Raw genomic sequence first — 18,206 nt, forward strand, 5'->3', positions numbered from 1 at the left:
ACAAATATATATATTATATTGCATATTAAATATATTACATAAATATTATATATTATATCTGAAAAGGAATATTTTGAATGTAAAAAGATTAATATTGATTAATAAATAAAAATTTTTTAAGAAAAACTAAAATTCTGTGTATTTTTTATCAAACCTTGTGTTATATATATATATATATATATATATATATATATATATATATATATATATATATATATATAATGTTTTTTAAATAAATATAAGTTTTTATTGGTTAAGATTTTATCTTACAAAAACTATATTACTACCAATCAGATTTTTGAAAAGTAATCCAACCAAGATGCTATTCTGTACCCACTGTCTCCAAGTAAACAATCTGACCATTAAACTACAAAATTATTTCACATGCTGAACTTAGTTCAAAAATTCTACTGTCATGTATAATAGAAGGCCACTGTACATCTACACCAGTAATTTTCAAAAAAATATTTTCATTACTTTTTGAGCATTACGGTTCCATCTGAAGTTTCATTTGTATTTCACATAAAATGGTCATATAATTCCACTTTTTTTTTTTCAAAATTCAACAATTATTTATTTCTTCTTGAACTTATATCTCTTCTTTCATAATAGTGTTTAGCATCACAAAGTTGTATACTGATGTTTTAAATGTGCTGGTTAGATGTGAAATGACTAAAGTTTGTAAACTCTATTAGCTACTTTTACCTTCTAAATTGGTTAATAGTTACTATATATGGGAGTTAGTTTCATATCCTATTATTCTCAACCACTTTTTAATAGTAAATTAACAAAATACTAAACAATATCAGAAAAACCTTACTAACAACTAAATTACTAATTACTACTCTGTGACTAGTAAACCAAATACTACAACTTTTTATTCCCTTATATGACAGTAATTAGTTTAAAAAACCACTTGGTATTAGTACTTACTACATTTAATTCTCCCTACTTAACAGCTGTATGGTGTAATATATACTTTGAGTCTTACAGTAAATCATAACTCATTACATTAATTTTAAAATCCACCATAACAAAGCTACAGAAGATAATATTAAAACCTGAATGAGTCAGTATCATTTTAACAGCAAGTATGTTCACCAATTCTGCATATAACATGTATGCTTGTGAATGTTCAAAATTGAATTTTGATGACATTTTGATTAATACTACATAATCTCACCTATTAATAACTACTGGATCTCCAGTTTTTGTAGATATATTTAATAAAATAATTTGTCCTTTATAACAACCAACAGCTAAAAGAAATGGTTCTGATTTAGAAAACCTTAGAGTGGTTACAATATCATTTATTGGATAAATCTTTTCTGGTTGATCAGGATTCTTTACATTCCAGCAGCACACCAGTCCTTCCCCTTCATCTTCATAAAAATATTTTCCATAACCAACAGCTACAATGTTCTGAAAAATATGTTATAAATATTAAAGGTGTAAAAAAATAGTGAATTATATAACAATAAGTATCAGAATATTTAACGTGAACATTACATTAAATATCAGTACATTTATTGATGAAAAAAAATTCTTTTCTGGAAATTGCAAAAGAAAGCAATGTCCATAGCCAAATATCATAAAAAATACATGACGTTGAGATGTATTCCATACTGACAGAACACTGATTAAAAGAGTCGAGTTTCTTATAAAAGTATTTTTAAAGAAAAAGCAAGTTTTACAATGATATTATCACATAACACTAACCAAACATACAAAAAACTAAATATTTTAAAATCATAAAATTAGCTGTTACTCATATCAATAAAAAGAAAAAGAAATTCTATGAAAACTGACAAAAAAAAATTAATACTCCATTTATGAACCTTAAAAATGTGCATGAAAATTGTTGTAATTGTTTATATATCATAACAGATATCAAATTAGACAGGAAACAACAGCTTTTAATATGGTATAAACTTTATATGCTTCTTGACTTAACATTTCATTATCTTTTTATTAAAATGAAAAATATTATTACCAAGCATATCTCTTTACATTTTAGGCAGAGTAGAACAATTCTCAGTCATTCAAAACAGAAATTAATTCAGTGAAAGACAATTTTCATTTAGTTTCGTTTTATGTAGTTACAAAAATAAAATCTAAGGGTACTTACCCTGCAAAAAACAGATTGGAGAATTTCCTCAATAACACTGTCAGACGTGTTCCAAATTAACATCTGGCATTTATGCATTTTGAATTTAAAACTGTTTAATTAATAAAAAAAGTCAAACTAAATCAAAAATTATACTCCAGTACTGCACTAATTTATATAAACTTTTAAATACAAGTAAGTGAGCTGCAAATTTAATATGATGGAGTAACACTAAATAAACCACTTTTGTATTAAAAAATAGATGGCACAAACATTATAGTCTTGTATAAAATATATTTTATTTCAATTTCAATCAATTAATAAAATTAAGAGGAATGAATAATTAATATTTAACACAATACAATAAAAAAAAAATTATACCAATGTAAACAAAGAAACATGACTTCAACCACTGGCATGGCATGACAAGAAAATTTTGCATTTAATTCATGCATGATTTGACCAACGTGGATATTAAAAATCTCCATTGAACAATATTCAATGAAATCAACAATTCAAATTAATGGGCACACAGCCATTGATGATATCAACAATCCCTACTTCTAGAATTAAATTTTTTTATTTTACCTTCATAGAAGATCTCTAACTTTGGAAATGGGAACAAAAGAATTTGCAAGTTTTTTTTAATTCTCTTTTACTTTCTTGACTGATATAGTATATTCATATGACAAGAGGGGAATTACTGCTGTTGGTAAAAGATTTACATCCATGACTTACCGAATGTCTTAAAGTCCCTGAATTAAAAATATACTACATTTAAATTTAAAGATCAAAACACAGTTAAAAAATTATCAGTTGAAGGATGTGTGTTAGTGTCCATTTTTATTTATATCTCAACAACATCTTAACTTGCAACCATAAAATTTGGTTGCTAGCTTGTGTACAATAGTGATAGATTTCTTTCAATTTTTGAAAACACGAGATAAGAATGTGTTATACCTTGGAAGGGATTTTACTGGAGATTTTATCTCTGCATGATTTTTAGCTAATAAAAAATTAACACTATTGTAAATGACATTGAAAAGTTTTAAAATATATTCCACACCCCTAACAAATGGCATTTTTCTAACTTTACAGTTTTAACCACAACCTTTTTTATTCTTATAAATGAAACACTATAAAGACATAGCTTATAAAAAATAGTTACATAAACTATACAGTTAGTTAGTTTTCATCCTTTATCTCATGGGTAAGGGGCAAATTAATTTTTTTTTTATTCAAGCTAAAATATTGTCTTTTGAGATATATTCAGCTGCATTTATGACACACATTAGAGCAAAATACTGACAACATTTAACTACGAACTACGTCATTTAACTACATCTAAATGATCTTGTTTGAGCTCACTACTTGTTTTTGTTTTAGTTGCAATAACTAAATGTATCTTACTGAATTCACAGTATTCCAAGAAATTGATGTCACTGTCTTGTTTGAAGTTCCTTGGTAAGAAAATGTCCATAATAATTTCATAATATAATGAAATCCTGATGGTTGAGTTATGTCACCTGAAAAAATTGTATATGTACTTAATAATTTTTTATGACAATAAATAATGTTTGTTATAATCAGTTTTTTTTTTTAAATTCTGCAATCCTTTTAAAATATAAAAATCATCATTTATTCACTTTTAAACTATATGAAAACTGATTTTATTGAGAACCTTTCAGAGCTAGTCCAACAGCTCTATCTTCAATGGATTTATTTATATCACTGTGTACACCACGTGCTACCAGCAACTCCACTGATGAAGGAACTGCATACTCTGAAAATTAACTTAATAGATTAATTTAGTATATATACTTTGTTAACATACTTTTTTGATCCTGGACAAAATGGTAAATTTCATTCCTCACAACCTGATGTTTTTGCAATATCTGGAATTACTTGAAGTAACATTAAGAAAATAATTTAGTGACGTAATCTGAATATGGAAGCCAGTAGCTGCACCTATTTTTTATAAACCAGATCTCATAGACTACCAATGTTGGATGAAGTTTCCATCTAACTAGGTAACTTTCATTTACTGTTGGTTAATGGCTTTGCCATTAATTACCTATAATGATCGAAGAAGAGATCTATTAGATATGATGCATTCTATGCTAGACTGTTGGAAAAAATAAATTAGTAGGGTAGTCAAATTAATTTAATTATTTTTCCGGATTATAAGAATAAAAAGACTACTTCTAGGTAAAATAAAGAACTCTGTTTCTTACCCACCTTTACTTTCACATTTATATCCAGAAAATGCTGTCTGCTCTGCAGTATAAATATTAGAAGATAATAATCGTTCTGAAATGACAGCTGCTTGTTTAAAATTTGACATCTGAAATAGTTTTACAATTTGCTCATTACAACTATGGTCCAGTGATTTTTCTTCAGGTTTTAATATGGCTAGAATGGAAAAAAAATATTACCTTTTCTTTTAAAATAAACATTTTGTCGGTGTTATATAAAGTTAAAAACCTATTACAAATTTTTCCTTAGTACAAGAGTGAGTAAACTGTATGATAATTCACAAATCTCCAAGATATATATTATAGCTTTATTTACTTGGAACCCACAGGGAAATATGTCAATTGTTCATTAAAGAATTAATAAATTGTAGATTAGATAATGTGATAGAGGTTCAAGTAACTGATAGTATTAAAATGTAAATGATACAACTCAACCTCAATCAGTAGACATCCTAGTTGAAAGAGGAAGAACTTAAGCTTTATTCTATCACAGGACACAGAAGCAATGAATCAGGTTTAAAATAGTTGCTACCAGAATTACTGGCTAGATTTTCCTCACAATTAAGAGAAGTAACTGATACAAATGTAGATCACAAAATTTAGAAATTATTCACCAACAGGACTGCAAACCTGACCAAAATTCAAGACATTTTACTTCTCAGATCAAGCCAATACACAATGTGTCTGAGAAGTCTCCATACCTCACCCTGCAATTAATATATTGCTCCTGATTTGGAAGTCATCCAGTATTCGGTTCCTAAGAAATAATTTCTTTATTGTGGCTGGTTCCCTGCTCTCAAGGTCACAAAGGGCACTTGTTTGCTCTCTTGTTTCAGTTTCAAAGCCGTGGCTGATGTGAGTAGATGGAAAGAATAAAAAATGGAATAAAGAAATAAAAATGGTTAATATTTCAACTTTAAGAGAAGGATAGCACAGAAGGTGTCTGGATACAGCAAGATGGGACTCCAGCTCATTTTCCTCTTCGAGCACATGATTTCTTATATGAAAAATTTCTAGGCATTTGATTATCCGTGGTTCACAAGCAACATCGGCTCCATTGCAATGGCCGCCACAAAGTCCCAACAAGTTTATCATACCAGACAACTTATTTTGGGGAATATTCAAGGTGTATGTATCTCAAAACTGGTGCACAACAAATGAAAAATTGCCTAACAGTGTGGAGAAAGCCTTTGAAATTATAACTTTGGAGATGCTTAGCAACATGTCAAGAAGGACACAGAGAAGCATAGCTCTGTACGTTAAGAATGATGATGCACACATATATACACTGGATAAATAATTTGAAAGTACAGATGTTGAAAATATATATATTAAATACACAACATATATTTTTCTACGAGTATGGGAACTTCTCAGACAGAAATTACCTGTATTTTTGAACAAAATGTAGGATTTACATGTCATAGTACATGTCCAAAATTGGTGCTTGTGAATCCATGGGAAAACTCACTGCATCCAAATCTGGCATACAAGGTACTTAACACATTATAAAGTTATATAATAATATTATGCTGTTTATTATACAATATGAACAACCAAAGATGGTTGCAGCAATTCATATTTTATTCCTCTATACCTATTTTCTTTCTCCTATTTGTCCTTATTTCTTTCTCAACTACTGTGTTTATACAAAACTGTGTTAAAAAGATTGCATCAGTATTCTCAGAGAAAGTTTTATTAAAATTCATATTTTGTTACAGATACATACAAACAGAAAAGGTTTGTAGGTCTACAGCCCAGATTACGCAAAACCTAGTTTAATAGGATCCACATTAATGAGGTTTTACTTTGGTTCTAAAAATTGTGAAATGTAGTCCTAATAGAATTGTAACTAATAATTTATTAATTTGCATTTAAATTTCATGGATGTGTAAGAACTAGTTTTTAACTTATCTTTATAAATAAAAGTGCAACCTGGTAATTTATACTCATCTGGAATTCTGTCAATTCCTCTCACTTCATAACTCTTTTCTAAATCTATTTTAAAATGCTGAAACCCATCATCTGATTCACCATCTTCTGGAAAAAACAAATTAATAAATAATAAAAGCATTTTAATTAACTTGTTAAGTTTCCTTAAATGTTTTCCCTTGGGTTTTTTGTTAAGAGATATTTTTATTAATAACTTAATTAATTTAATACAATAATTCTTTTTTACTAATAGAATTTTTACCAACAGACGATTTCTGGTTAAGAAAATCAGATGTGAAAATTTTCTTTATATGGTTTTCAGTAAAGAAATTTAACTCTCTAATTATTTGTGTTATTTAGTTCTGTATATTTCAATAGTACTGGGTTATCATAAAACATTGATAGGCATCTGAACTACAAGCTAATTAAAAAAAAAGAAAGAATGTTGAACTTAACAGTAACATGATGACACATAGTAACATGATGACACTTTCAAATAAACACAACTTTTTTCTCCAAAGGTCATTCAGAGCTGATAATCAGTACCTTCTTCAGTTGAATATCCAGCATCAAACTTGTACTAGCTAAGGTGTAGTCAAAAAGGCAATTTGAAGAAAAAATTCATTAATTTGAAAATGAATAATTTAATATTTAGTTATTTTAAAACAGAAAACATCCATATTAGAATCTATACTTTATTTAATTAAATATTCTTAAATAATTTTTTTATAATTAATGAATTTTAATGTATGAGGCTCTGGTGGCTTGGAAAATGTTTAATTTGTTGCTAGATGTATCTTAATTACTAACTGCGGTATCCTTCAAATAAAAATCCATTCATTTCTTTTTGCAGCAAAAATGTTTTGGAAGAAGGTTAAACGATATCAAAATGTTAGTTTGTAGTAAAATGTTCTAAGTATTTAAATTTGTTGAAATAAGAACAACTGAACAGAAGTGAGGGCAAAATGGAAAAGTTGAATATTTCAACATCAATGATTAATTGTGTATCAGAATCCTTAAACTCCTTGTGTATAAGTATCCTTAAACTTTGAATGTCAAATGTACAGCTGATACATAACAACTATTTGCGCATAAAGTACCATTGTTCACCTGAAACTTTTTTCAGGTTACATTTTTCTCTTTTCAGGCACCAATCAATTTTTTTTACCTTCCTGTCTATATAGAAGGGAGAGTATGGTGATTGGTCAAAATTGGGCATATCCGGTTTTCGCTGAATCTTGACAAATTGACCCCTAAGGACCCCAGAAAACTGAAAAATGGCACAGAAATTTCCCACAACAAAGCGTGCGTATGTATATATGTTGGTGTGTAAATCGCCTTATATCTCCAAAACTACTTGACCGATTTTCACCAAACTTGGCTATAATATTTCTTTAGTAGGGGCATTGATGCTACTAAATATTGAATTCAAAAGGTCAGGGGGTGGGGGATTTATGGGAGAAAACAAAATTGTCTCCAGCTTTGGCTTAATTAAGACTATAATTTTTTAATAATTTTTTTGAATATTAATAAAGTAAACAACTTGGATAAAAAACATTTTTGCTAAATTTCATCCCCAATCTTAAAATGGTTTTAATTTTGAAAAATTATAGAAGGCAGTACAAGGGGTGATTTTTCATTGCATTTTTAAAAAAAATATTTTTGTGAATAATTATAAAAAAACATCTTTTGTAAAAATTTTTTGGCTAAATTGCATCCCCTCAAAAAAAATATTTAAAGTGGCTGCTAGTACCGCCACACCCACGCGAATGAAATACAGTATGTGCACGTGCTTTAGTTAAAATCATTGAATTAAATAAACAAGAATTACTGTATTTAAATAAAATTATATATATTTTAAATTAAATTGTATGTTTGTGTGTGTAAGCCATGCATCAGAAAATAGCCACGTGACAGGAAAGTCCTACAACTGTGTCATCACCTTTTTAAACTGGTAATATGAAACTTATGTATAATTCTAAAGCGTTTATTTATGAAATGGAAATACAGTAGGATTAATCATGTAGAATAATAAACTTAAAGGGTCATGGGTTAACGATAATCTACATCCCTTACAACCTTATGGTTCAATAATATCTACAGCTCATAGATAGCATCTTGAAAATTAAAGGGTGTGAAAATAAAATGCCAGCAGCCAAATACACATTCAGTGAACCAATCCTTGTAGAACACGAAGAGTATGTACACTGGATGCAGTTCACCACATGAGTTGGCAATATTTAGTAGCTAATGACCCTAGTATTCAATTAAATAAAAAACAAAAGAAAATTCACTGCCTTTGCTTTTTCTGAATTAAAAAAAAATCAACCGTTGTTTTTTCTAGGCACAACTGCACAAAATGATCAGCGGTGCCAAGTATAACTTTTATTTCACCAGACTTCCATAACATAACCAAAAAATTTGTTAATTACATGTATTTTTCTTTTGTTTCTTTTGGAATTAAACGTAACTGAATTGAATTCATATGCAATTATTTTATTTTGTGAAAAACAAATGAAAAATTTGAACTTTTTTTTTCAAAAAAGTACACTGGCTAAATTTCTCTATAATATGTCATCTTAATAATATATTAATCTAAAATCACAATTTGTTTTATCAATTCTTGATAAAACAAAAATACAGGTAATATCAACAAAAATATTTTTTTTACAAATGCTAGAATGGAACTGTGTTATCTCACTGTTTTATAGTTGACATTTCAAATACAGGAAATTGTAAGACAGTAAGCATTGAAAGGACAGACTGTCTGTTTATATTTGTTTCTTCTTTAGTCTGAGTCACCTTTTATAACAAGAAAAGAGTGTTGTAGAAAAAAGAAATTGCTTTGTTGAAAAGTATTGTTGTGAAACTGCATAAGATTGTATGCTAGGAAACAAATTCAAAGAATACCACTTTAGTGACTAAAAACTGAAATTCTATTTTTCATTTAAACACATTTGTAAAACAATTTTGCAAGTTCAAAATGTCAAAAAATATTTTAAAGCCAGATAATGTTTTGAGTAACCTTCAATTCACACCAAAACTGTAATGTACAAATTATTTTTATTTACTCCTGTGTTTTAATTGAATAAATATAAAAAAAATATTGTGCTGCATTCAATTATTTATTATCCACTAATAAATGCCACCAGCATACACTGAAATTGTACGGAAAACTTTTTAGTTTTGGATGATGTATGGCAACTAGTTTATTAAGGATCGTTGTTCTGGCTGCAGACAGTTAACCCTACTTCAAAATCTTCAATCCTAAGGGTTTTTTGATGTTACAATCTGGGATAATCCACGTGTTGCAAAACAATTAGGAATGGATTAAGTTTAATAACTTACTCTTTATAGTATCTATTTTACATACTGTTAATTTTATTTTTTCTTGTTATCAATTTAAGTTGATATAATTGTGAGTTAGAAAGATTATTCAAGTAGTAATTTTCATATACATGATTGTAAGGAATAAATTAATTTACCTGAATCACATGTAGTTTGATATGTGTCATACAGATCCCACTCAGTAGCAAATAAAAACTTATCCTAGAAATCAGTAAAATAACTTTAATTAATTTTCAGAAAAGATTATTCACATAAATCATAAAGTGTTTTTACATTAAGTAGAACTGAATAATTTAATTTTTTTATGTAATCAACAATAACTTTGATTTACAGATGCAGTAATTTCGAGTTAACGATTCTAGTGTATTTACTTTTCTTGAAAACTGTTATAAAATATCCATTATTAGCATTCAAAAGAAAAGGAAATACAAAAATAAAATTACATGAGATAAATTATGTACACTGCATAAAAAATAATTTAAAATAATAAATGCAGAGCTTCTTCATCAACATATACAATATTGTATTACACTTATATTAATTTAGCAATATTTTTTAATGCATAAAAAATATAAATCTAACCAGACTATATGTAAAGTACATTATTACACAGAAACATAATGTCATTTTCTGCTGAAAAATGTTGTTATTAACTGCATCTACAAACACTTATCAATATAAACCAAGCTCTCAGGATATTTAATTTATAACTGATCAATTGTACAGAATATCCTCCATCAGGGTCTGGCTGAATAGCTTTTAGTTCAGTTGGATACTTCCACAAGCCACAGAGTTCTGAGCATGAATTGGAGATCTTCCTTACAAAAGCTTGTGTTTGTCCTCATGTCGCTCTTTAATATCTAGAGTAAAATTAGTTAAAACCTAATGTGCTGCTCCCATCCTGAGTAATGATACTCTTTATCTCTTGAGGAATTAAAGGAAGTGTTTTGTTGATTTTGGCAAAATTTCATTTTGTAGACAGACACAGAATCTGTGCTAAAGTTGTAGGGACCAGTTTTAGTTACTGGTACAATACAGTTACTGGAACGACACATATGCTCCTTAGTATCTGGATTGTTTGGTGGAAACTGATCTATTTAATGACATATCTAGAAATTCTGTTTCCTCTCCAGACGCAGTACAAATCTAACCTGAGAATGAATTGCTACCTAATAAAGCCAGGTACCTTATCCCTTAAAATACACATATACAAGGTCTGTTCAATAAATAATTCAACCTTTTTTTCTGGCTCTTATAGATTGCATCACTGCCAACAAGCATATTGTATGAATAATCCCCCACCACCCACATTAGCCTGTCCATTTTATTTTTATATAGTGTTCATTCAAAGTAGGTGCTTTTTGGTGCTTTCAGTGATTTTTGTTATAAGTGACTTACAAGAACAAACAGTTGCAGTGAAATTTTGAGTGAACCTTGACAAAAATTTTACCAAAGCAAATAAAATAATTCAAGAGATTTACAGGGAGGACTCTCAGTCACACACAATGCTATAAGTAGTTAAGGCATTTTAAAAGTGGTCAATAATGTACTGAAAACGATGCTTATCCAGTAAGACCACCTGTATCAAAAGACACAGCCCAAGTAAATGATTTGGTGAAGTCAAATCAACATTTAACAGTTTATGAGATAACAGAAGAGACTGGGATTTAGGTGGACTCATTCCACAAAATTCTAATCGAAAAATTAGAAATGCAACATGTCACTGCGAAGTTCATTCTAAAAACTTGTCACAAGAACAAAGAAATAGTTGTGCAGTTATCTGTCAAGACCTTTTGTATCAAATGCAAATGATAATGCAACCTTCTTGTTTATCATATTAAATGGTGATGAGACGTGGGTGTATAGATATGATATGAAACAAAGACTTGATCATCACAGTTGATCAAAAAATTATCACAGAGACCTAAAAAACATGCAAAAGCTGCTCAAACACACAGGTGAAGTTGATAGTCTTTTTGACATCAAAGGAATTTTTCACTATGAGTTTCTATCTCCAGGGTAGACCATCACTAACCACTATTACCTAAAAGTCATCATATGCTTTCACGAAATTATGAGGAAGAAAAGACCTGAACTTTGACTCATGGTTCCTTCATCATGACAATGGACCAGCCAATACAGCACAGCTAATTTATGAGTTTTGTATAAAATTTTTCTCAGTATCCTACCTCAAATAAACCTCTGCTGAAATATCTTTATTTCCAGAATTAAAATTGTCATTAAAAGAACAGAAATTTGAACAATAAAATCCAGAAAAGAAAATTTGCAGAATGCTCCATCAACTACTTCAAAAAGTGAATCCCAGAACTGCTTCTTTAAGTGGAAGGTACATTGGGAAAAGTGTGTACAACAGGAAAGAGAGAACTTTGTAGGAGATTAATTATATAATACTGTAAATATTTAATAAACCTTTTTTTAGAAAGAGATTACATTATTTTTTAAATTCACCTCATATATACACTGCATGATATGATTATGACTCATTATGATATGTGATATTATTGGTTATGATTTTGATATGAGTATTATCATTATACATATACTGTATGATCTGTACATACTTTGGAATAATTAATAAACTGTAAACAACGGGATACAATGCCCGACAGAAAAATTGTTTAATTAACATTATATCAAGACGAGGTAAAAAAAAAAACTTATGGTGGAACAAAATAGTCCCTTATTTTGAAAAGAGGTGTAATAATATGAAATTTACATCTTACTGCAGTTAATATCATTACTTACTTTTTAAAGAAAAAAACATTAAGGTATTTTTTTTAGACACTGCCCATTGTTTTGTTAATAAAATACTGATTAAATTACAGCTGAAAAAGTTATGTTGACATAACATGTTTATGTCAACATGTAAAATACATCTTGAAAAAATGATTAGCACCTATAAAAACAGCACTCCAGAACTGTAGAATGTTTTTCCACTAATATTACTCGTATAAAATATGGTTTTATAGATCTTCATTCATGCAGTTATGAAGCAATAAAATAAAAATTAAGAATATTTTTAAAAACATATACTCTATTTCAATTTTATTTCAAGTGGCATTAACTGTTCTGGTTGTTAGCTACTTATGCTAACAACATGCAGTGAAATTGTAGCCACCATTATTTAATACTGGTGATTTACAAAAAAAACCAGTTTATTACTTGTAAATCCAACTTCAGTCCATTGAAATTTTATCCTTCATTCCAAGCCTTCAATTTTTAGGATCACAAAAAGTGGATCACAATACTTACAGAAAGACAATGTTTCTAAAGTTAGAGCAACTTATATAACGCTAATTTACTTAATGATAATATCTGAAACCATTTTAGGACATGTTTCAAACAACAAATTTCTACTTGTAACATTAGTAAGGAGGTCATTAAACAATAGCGTGATTATTATATTCAACTGAAGATCAAGAAGAAAAACTATAATTAGAAAGATGTATTATTTTACAATCATTATTCATGATATTTCACAAGTTTTGGTATTATGTTCATCAGATATATAAACATACACATATGAAATACATCATCTAACATCTGAAATTTAATGCATCATGTATTGGCTGTCCACTTTCCATATAGACAAACACTATTAGTCAAGACTTGATCATTTTGTATCAAAAATAGCTACTCACACTATGACTGTTGACCATATGAACTGGCTACAAGCAAGTGGTAAGAGCTGAAAGGAGAACATCATTTAACACAGGTTTGTTTAGAACACATCTACGATTACAAGTTATTTAATATTTTTTCTTCTAACTACATTATTTCAGCATTTTATGTAGGCTTAATTAAAAGTAAATTTCTTCTCCAAGAAGAAAAAATAGGGGAGAAAAGGAATAAGCCACAAATATTTTAAAATTCTAATGAGATAAAGCTTTCAATAGTTTCTCCATCCTTGCAAAATCTTACTATGCTATATAATTAGAATAAATTTATAAATAATTTAAGATATAAGCAATACATAAGATCTAAATAAAACTGTTAAACACAACAAAAGTCTGAACAAAAGAGTAATTTGTTATGTGCAACAAATTTATAATTTATAATGCTATTACTCCAGAAAAGCAATCGAGTTGCTTCATATTAGTCAACTTTTTGATATTACTTACGTTTTAGTGTCCTGACAATTTCAAAAAATAAATATTAATATTTACAGAGAAATTTTGTGAAAACTAAGTAACACTAACAATATCACATAAATAAAACCAACTTAGTCTAAAACAATGACTTCATATCTTACCGCTTTATTAATTGGAGAAGTTTGAGATGCTTTTTTCTTACTAAATAAATTAAATGTTTGAACAAATCCTAATTTCTTATTTTTCCTAGGTAGTAATTTTTCAGGCTGGATCTCCTGAAAATGTGTTTGATTCTGTGTCAGTTACATTCTTAACAATGTATAAATGCACTATTTCTAAAAAATAACTTTTTAAATCTACATTTTAATCTCACTTACAACTTCTGCTTCAGTTGACATATTTTTATTTTAAATTGTAAAAAAATGTTTACTGATATTTCCTGATAGATATATACCATTAAAATAGATAAGAAATTATATTTTTTAGATTATCATAACTTGAAAAAAGGTTAATGTAGTAAAAATAATAAGGAAGACTTGTTTAAAAAGAAATTTTAAAATTGACACTTAAGACATGAAATTGCACTTCCAGAAAATCTTTCTCTGAAATTATGAGTTCTTAATAAGTGGTACAGCAGATAAAGCTGTCTTTAATTTAAAACTGGTTTGGAAACTCCTTCAGTAATTGGTCGAATGTACAAGTATTTGGCTTTTACTGTGAACAAAGTCCCCTATATAGTATTAAATGGATAATCAAGAAAAGCATTTGATATGCAGGTGTATATCAAGTATGCAGGTATACAAGTATCAGGTGTATGCAGGTGATGTGCAGGTGTGATATGTAAGTTTTTTCTTTTAAGATATCAAGTACTACCCTGATGGAAACTTTAGACTGCTAATCATAAAATGAGCTATTCTCTCTACGAATTTTTTTTTTTTTAGCATTATCACTACAATTAGGTGGTTCTTATGTTATAAATTCATTAACACATCCACACTATTTTGCATGAGTTAGCAACTTCATCCCTTGAGTTTATTTAGTTAGAATAGAGTTCTGAAGCACTTCCATTTTCAGTAAAAACAAAAGTGAATAAATTGACTACTATTAAATTAAATAAGATGTTAATATGGCATGAAGTTACATAAAAACTACAAAAATAAAAATGAAATTATAAACATTATTAGATCAATAGGAAATTAGCAGAAACAATTTATTCATAGCACACTGATTTAACCTTATGTTAACTACAGAACATACTGAACAGCAACAGGACATAATTAATGACTTCGCTGTTATAAATTAGGCTACAACAGATAAGAAATGAGTAATGGTTTCATGGAGCCTAAACATTACATTATTTTTTGGTTATAAATAAAATACACAAATAACAATCCTGATGATCTGCCGTGATCTCAGAATTTTCTGTACACCATTTATATTAGCCTGTTTCTTATTCTGCACCTCGCCCTTCCATTGGCTGCTGTGCATCATTAAAATGAATTTCTTATACTTTAATTTTACAACTGAAGTATAATAAAGTTGTACTCAGAGGTTGATAAATCAGATGAACAAATACATTTGTGATCAATTTATTTAAATTCTTGAATACATTTGCAAACCATAATAAATTTTTAGGATCTCTTTGATAACCCTGCCTGAAGATTACCACACTTATTAAAATAATAGCAGGAATTAGTGCCTATAATGGAGCCTCGCATAAGTCAGATCACAATCCATAGCATCATTCTTTACCTGATTTTAAAATAATATAAGTTATAGAATGTTGTTAGACAAGTTTTAAAATCTGTGTATGATATTTGTTAGTCCTGGCTATAGTAATTGTAGAGCTAAATTATGCAATTGTATGACAAAATTGTATGTATTCTCAACAATGGTTACAGTACTATGTAATAAATTTGTCTTATAACTATGTACATAGTCTATGCAAATATGGAAAAAGCACAAAGTACAAAAAAAAACATTGAAAGAACATTAAATCACTTCTTCAATCACACCTCTTGAAGGATGTTCTTCATCCTTGACATAAATGACACAATAAAAACAAATGTATGACTACTGAGGAAGAATTACAGTATTATTTACCACAAAATACCTTATAAACAGCAGCAAAAGAAAAACTTACATTTTAAAAAAAAAAAAGGTGTAGGTGTTATCTAGAAAAATCTTCAACTTCAATATCAAACTCAACAAGTACATGTATTTTGTTATATAACATAACCTAACAGTCATAAGTGATCTGACATAAGATACCAGCCAGTCGCTCAAAAATGGAACAGCCATTTCCAAAATGTATCCCACACAGTGTTTACTAGAGAAAATGATGAATGAAGTAGTTTCTAGTTACTTTCTTCACTGAACTAAATTCACTGTTGCTTATCAGCAGAGTAAGCCAAATGAAACGCAGTCAATAAAACGCAGGCTCTATAAAGTAAAAAAAGGAAAAAACCTGAAAACTACTTTTTTTTTACTGACTTAGTTTATTTTTCTAGATTTATTGTGAGCTTAAAAATCTTTTTTTAGTTAATTAATTAGTTGATAAAAGAAAAACTTCACATTGTAAAAGTTAAGAATAGTAAACACACCAATTAGTATAATAATTATTTGCTTATTCACTATGTCCTACATCACATTAAAATTTAATATTTGGAAATTTTAATAGTAGTCTGCAACTCTAGTCAGGTTTTATAAGCTAATGAAACCTGTTACCTACTGATTTTTAACTTCTGACATTCTGATGTTAAAAATTTATCTAAAATAGTAAAATCTGGATTACTCACATTTACATAAAAGAAAATTTAGAATCCTGAACCTTTGTTCACTAAAAAGTACCAATGGTTAACACAGGTAATATAAAGGTGAAATAACAGATACAGGTAATATACAGGTAAATGGTTAATACAGGTAAAATTAAGTTGCAGGACCAGATGCAATCTGCTATGAAACATTGATTTATGCAATGGTTAAACTTAACTATAATAATAAAATCCTTTACTCTACTATTACTTATTGTGTTTATTAGGAGAAATAACCAGTTCTTTATACACTTACTTTTTCTGTTTCACTAGTATAATTTTCTAAAATTGAACCATTTATTTCAAGAAGCCAATATGTTGGAGTTTCTTTTAAAAAGATTTTTATTTCAGATGATGGTGAAATTTGTTCTTTATGTTCTTCCTTTTTATGTGATTTACCACCTTCAATAAAATAGTTTACATAGATAATTCACTTACTTGTAATAAATAATTAACATAAGTAATAATTAAAAGTAATTAACATAAATTTATTATTGGAAAGTAATTTTTGTTTTATTAGAACAATTTTTCAAAAAACCAATAAGCATAGAAGTCAGAAATATAACTAATTTGCAATCACACACTGTATCACTGCACAATACCTTAAAAAATAATTTATCTTCTACCTAAAGAAAATATTATAGATTAATTTCTGTGAGGAAAGGAATTTATAACAAATATATGAAAATCCATAATTTTGAAAATAAAATTTTACTTTTATATATCTTAATTCCTTTCCTTTACTACTCAATTTTTTGTTTATGACTGAAACATTTCAGTATATAGAATACGTTATTGTATAAAGAAAGAATTACAATATCAGTGCCATAAAAAGTGTTAAATGAATTAGATCATTGATATTTTGTTTTCAATATTTTACTTTAGTTAATGGTAGCTTGGTAGGGTAGGATAGTTTAAATCACAAGGATGCCTTTTTTCAGATGAATCACTTATTAATTACAAATTTAGGGGATCAGTACAAGTAGAGGTAAGTTACAAGTTATATAGTACAATCAAAACCTTCCTCTTCTTTCTGAGGACTTTAAGTTACACTGATTTCTGGTGAAGTCTAGGTCTAGTGGAAATGTCAAGTGTACAGGTTGTAGTTGACTATCATTCCAACATTATTATATAAGCTAGTGATTGTGAAATATATTTCACATACATTAAGCAGATTTTACAGTTTATTTTAATATATATTCTTCAGTGAAATGTGTTTTTGGCTACGATACCACTGCATTAACTTTTATTTCTATAGATGTTCTACAACCACCTTTTATGTACATTCCTTATCACTCTAGGTACAGGGAAGAAATTCATCCAACTAGGAATGGACTTCATTGTGACAGAAAGGTCTTGAAGCTAGACTCTAGAAAATGAGCAAGGCCCTCAATGTTATCAAGATAGTACAGTATATTAATGCATCACAAAAATGAGTTGATAAAACAAAACGTTAAGGAAAGTGTATCAAGTCCTCAACACTAAGAGAAATATAATCTGTAATGTTAATTGTTAGTAATCTGAATGTTAGTTATGAGTAATATAAGCTGGAGTGTAATCTGTAAGTTAATTATTTAAGTATAACTTTCCTTAAGAGAACAAATTCTGTTGCTGAAAGCCTAAAAAATAAATATGAATA

The 18,206-nt window shown here is 28.3% G+C and overlaps 1 protein-coding gene across 4 annotated transcripts in view; it reads right to left on the reverse strand.

The window, feature by feature from the left end:
- LOC142323614 (dynein axonemal intermediate chain 4-like) overlaps positions 1-18,206 on the reverse strand; it is a 204,945-nt gene that overhangs the window by 42,860 nt on the left and 143,879 nt on the right. For 3 of the 4 annotated variants that reach the window (XM_075363474.1, XM_075363473.1, XM_075363476.1), the window contains 7 exons: positions 16,824-16,969; positions 13,916-14,029; positions 9,780-9,843; positions 6,298-6,402; positions 4,346-4,519; positions 3,518-3,633; positions 1,184-1,422 (listed from right to left, as the gene is read on the reverse strand). In XM_075363474.1, the coding sequence (XP_075219589.1) occupies positions 1,184-1,422; positions 3,518-3,633; positions 4,346-4,519; positions 6,298-6,402; positions 9,780-9,843; positions 13,916-14,029; positions 16,824-16,969 (958 nt within the window). Of the gene's footprint in view, positions 1-1,183; positions 1,423-3,517; positions 3,634-4,345; positions 4,520-6,297; positions 6,403-9,779; positions 9,844-13,915; positions 14,030-16,823; positions 16,970-18,206 lie in introns of those variants that run through there. The other variant, XM_075363477.1, reaches the window with a different exon arrangement.

The sequence above is a fragment of the Lycorma delicatula genome, chromosome 4 (assembly GCF_047948215.1).
Source record: "Lycorma delicatula isolate Av1 chromosome 4, ASM4794821v1, whole genome shotgun sequence".
Classification (NCBI taxonomy): Eukaryota; Metazoa; Arthropoda; class Insecta; order Hemiptera; family Fulgoridae; genus Lycorma; species Lycorma delicatula.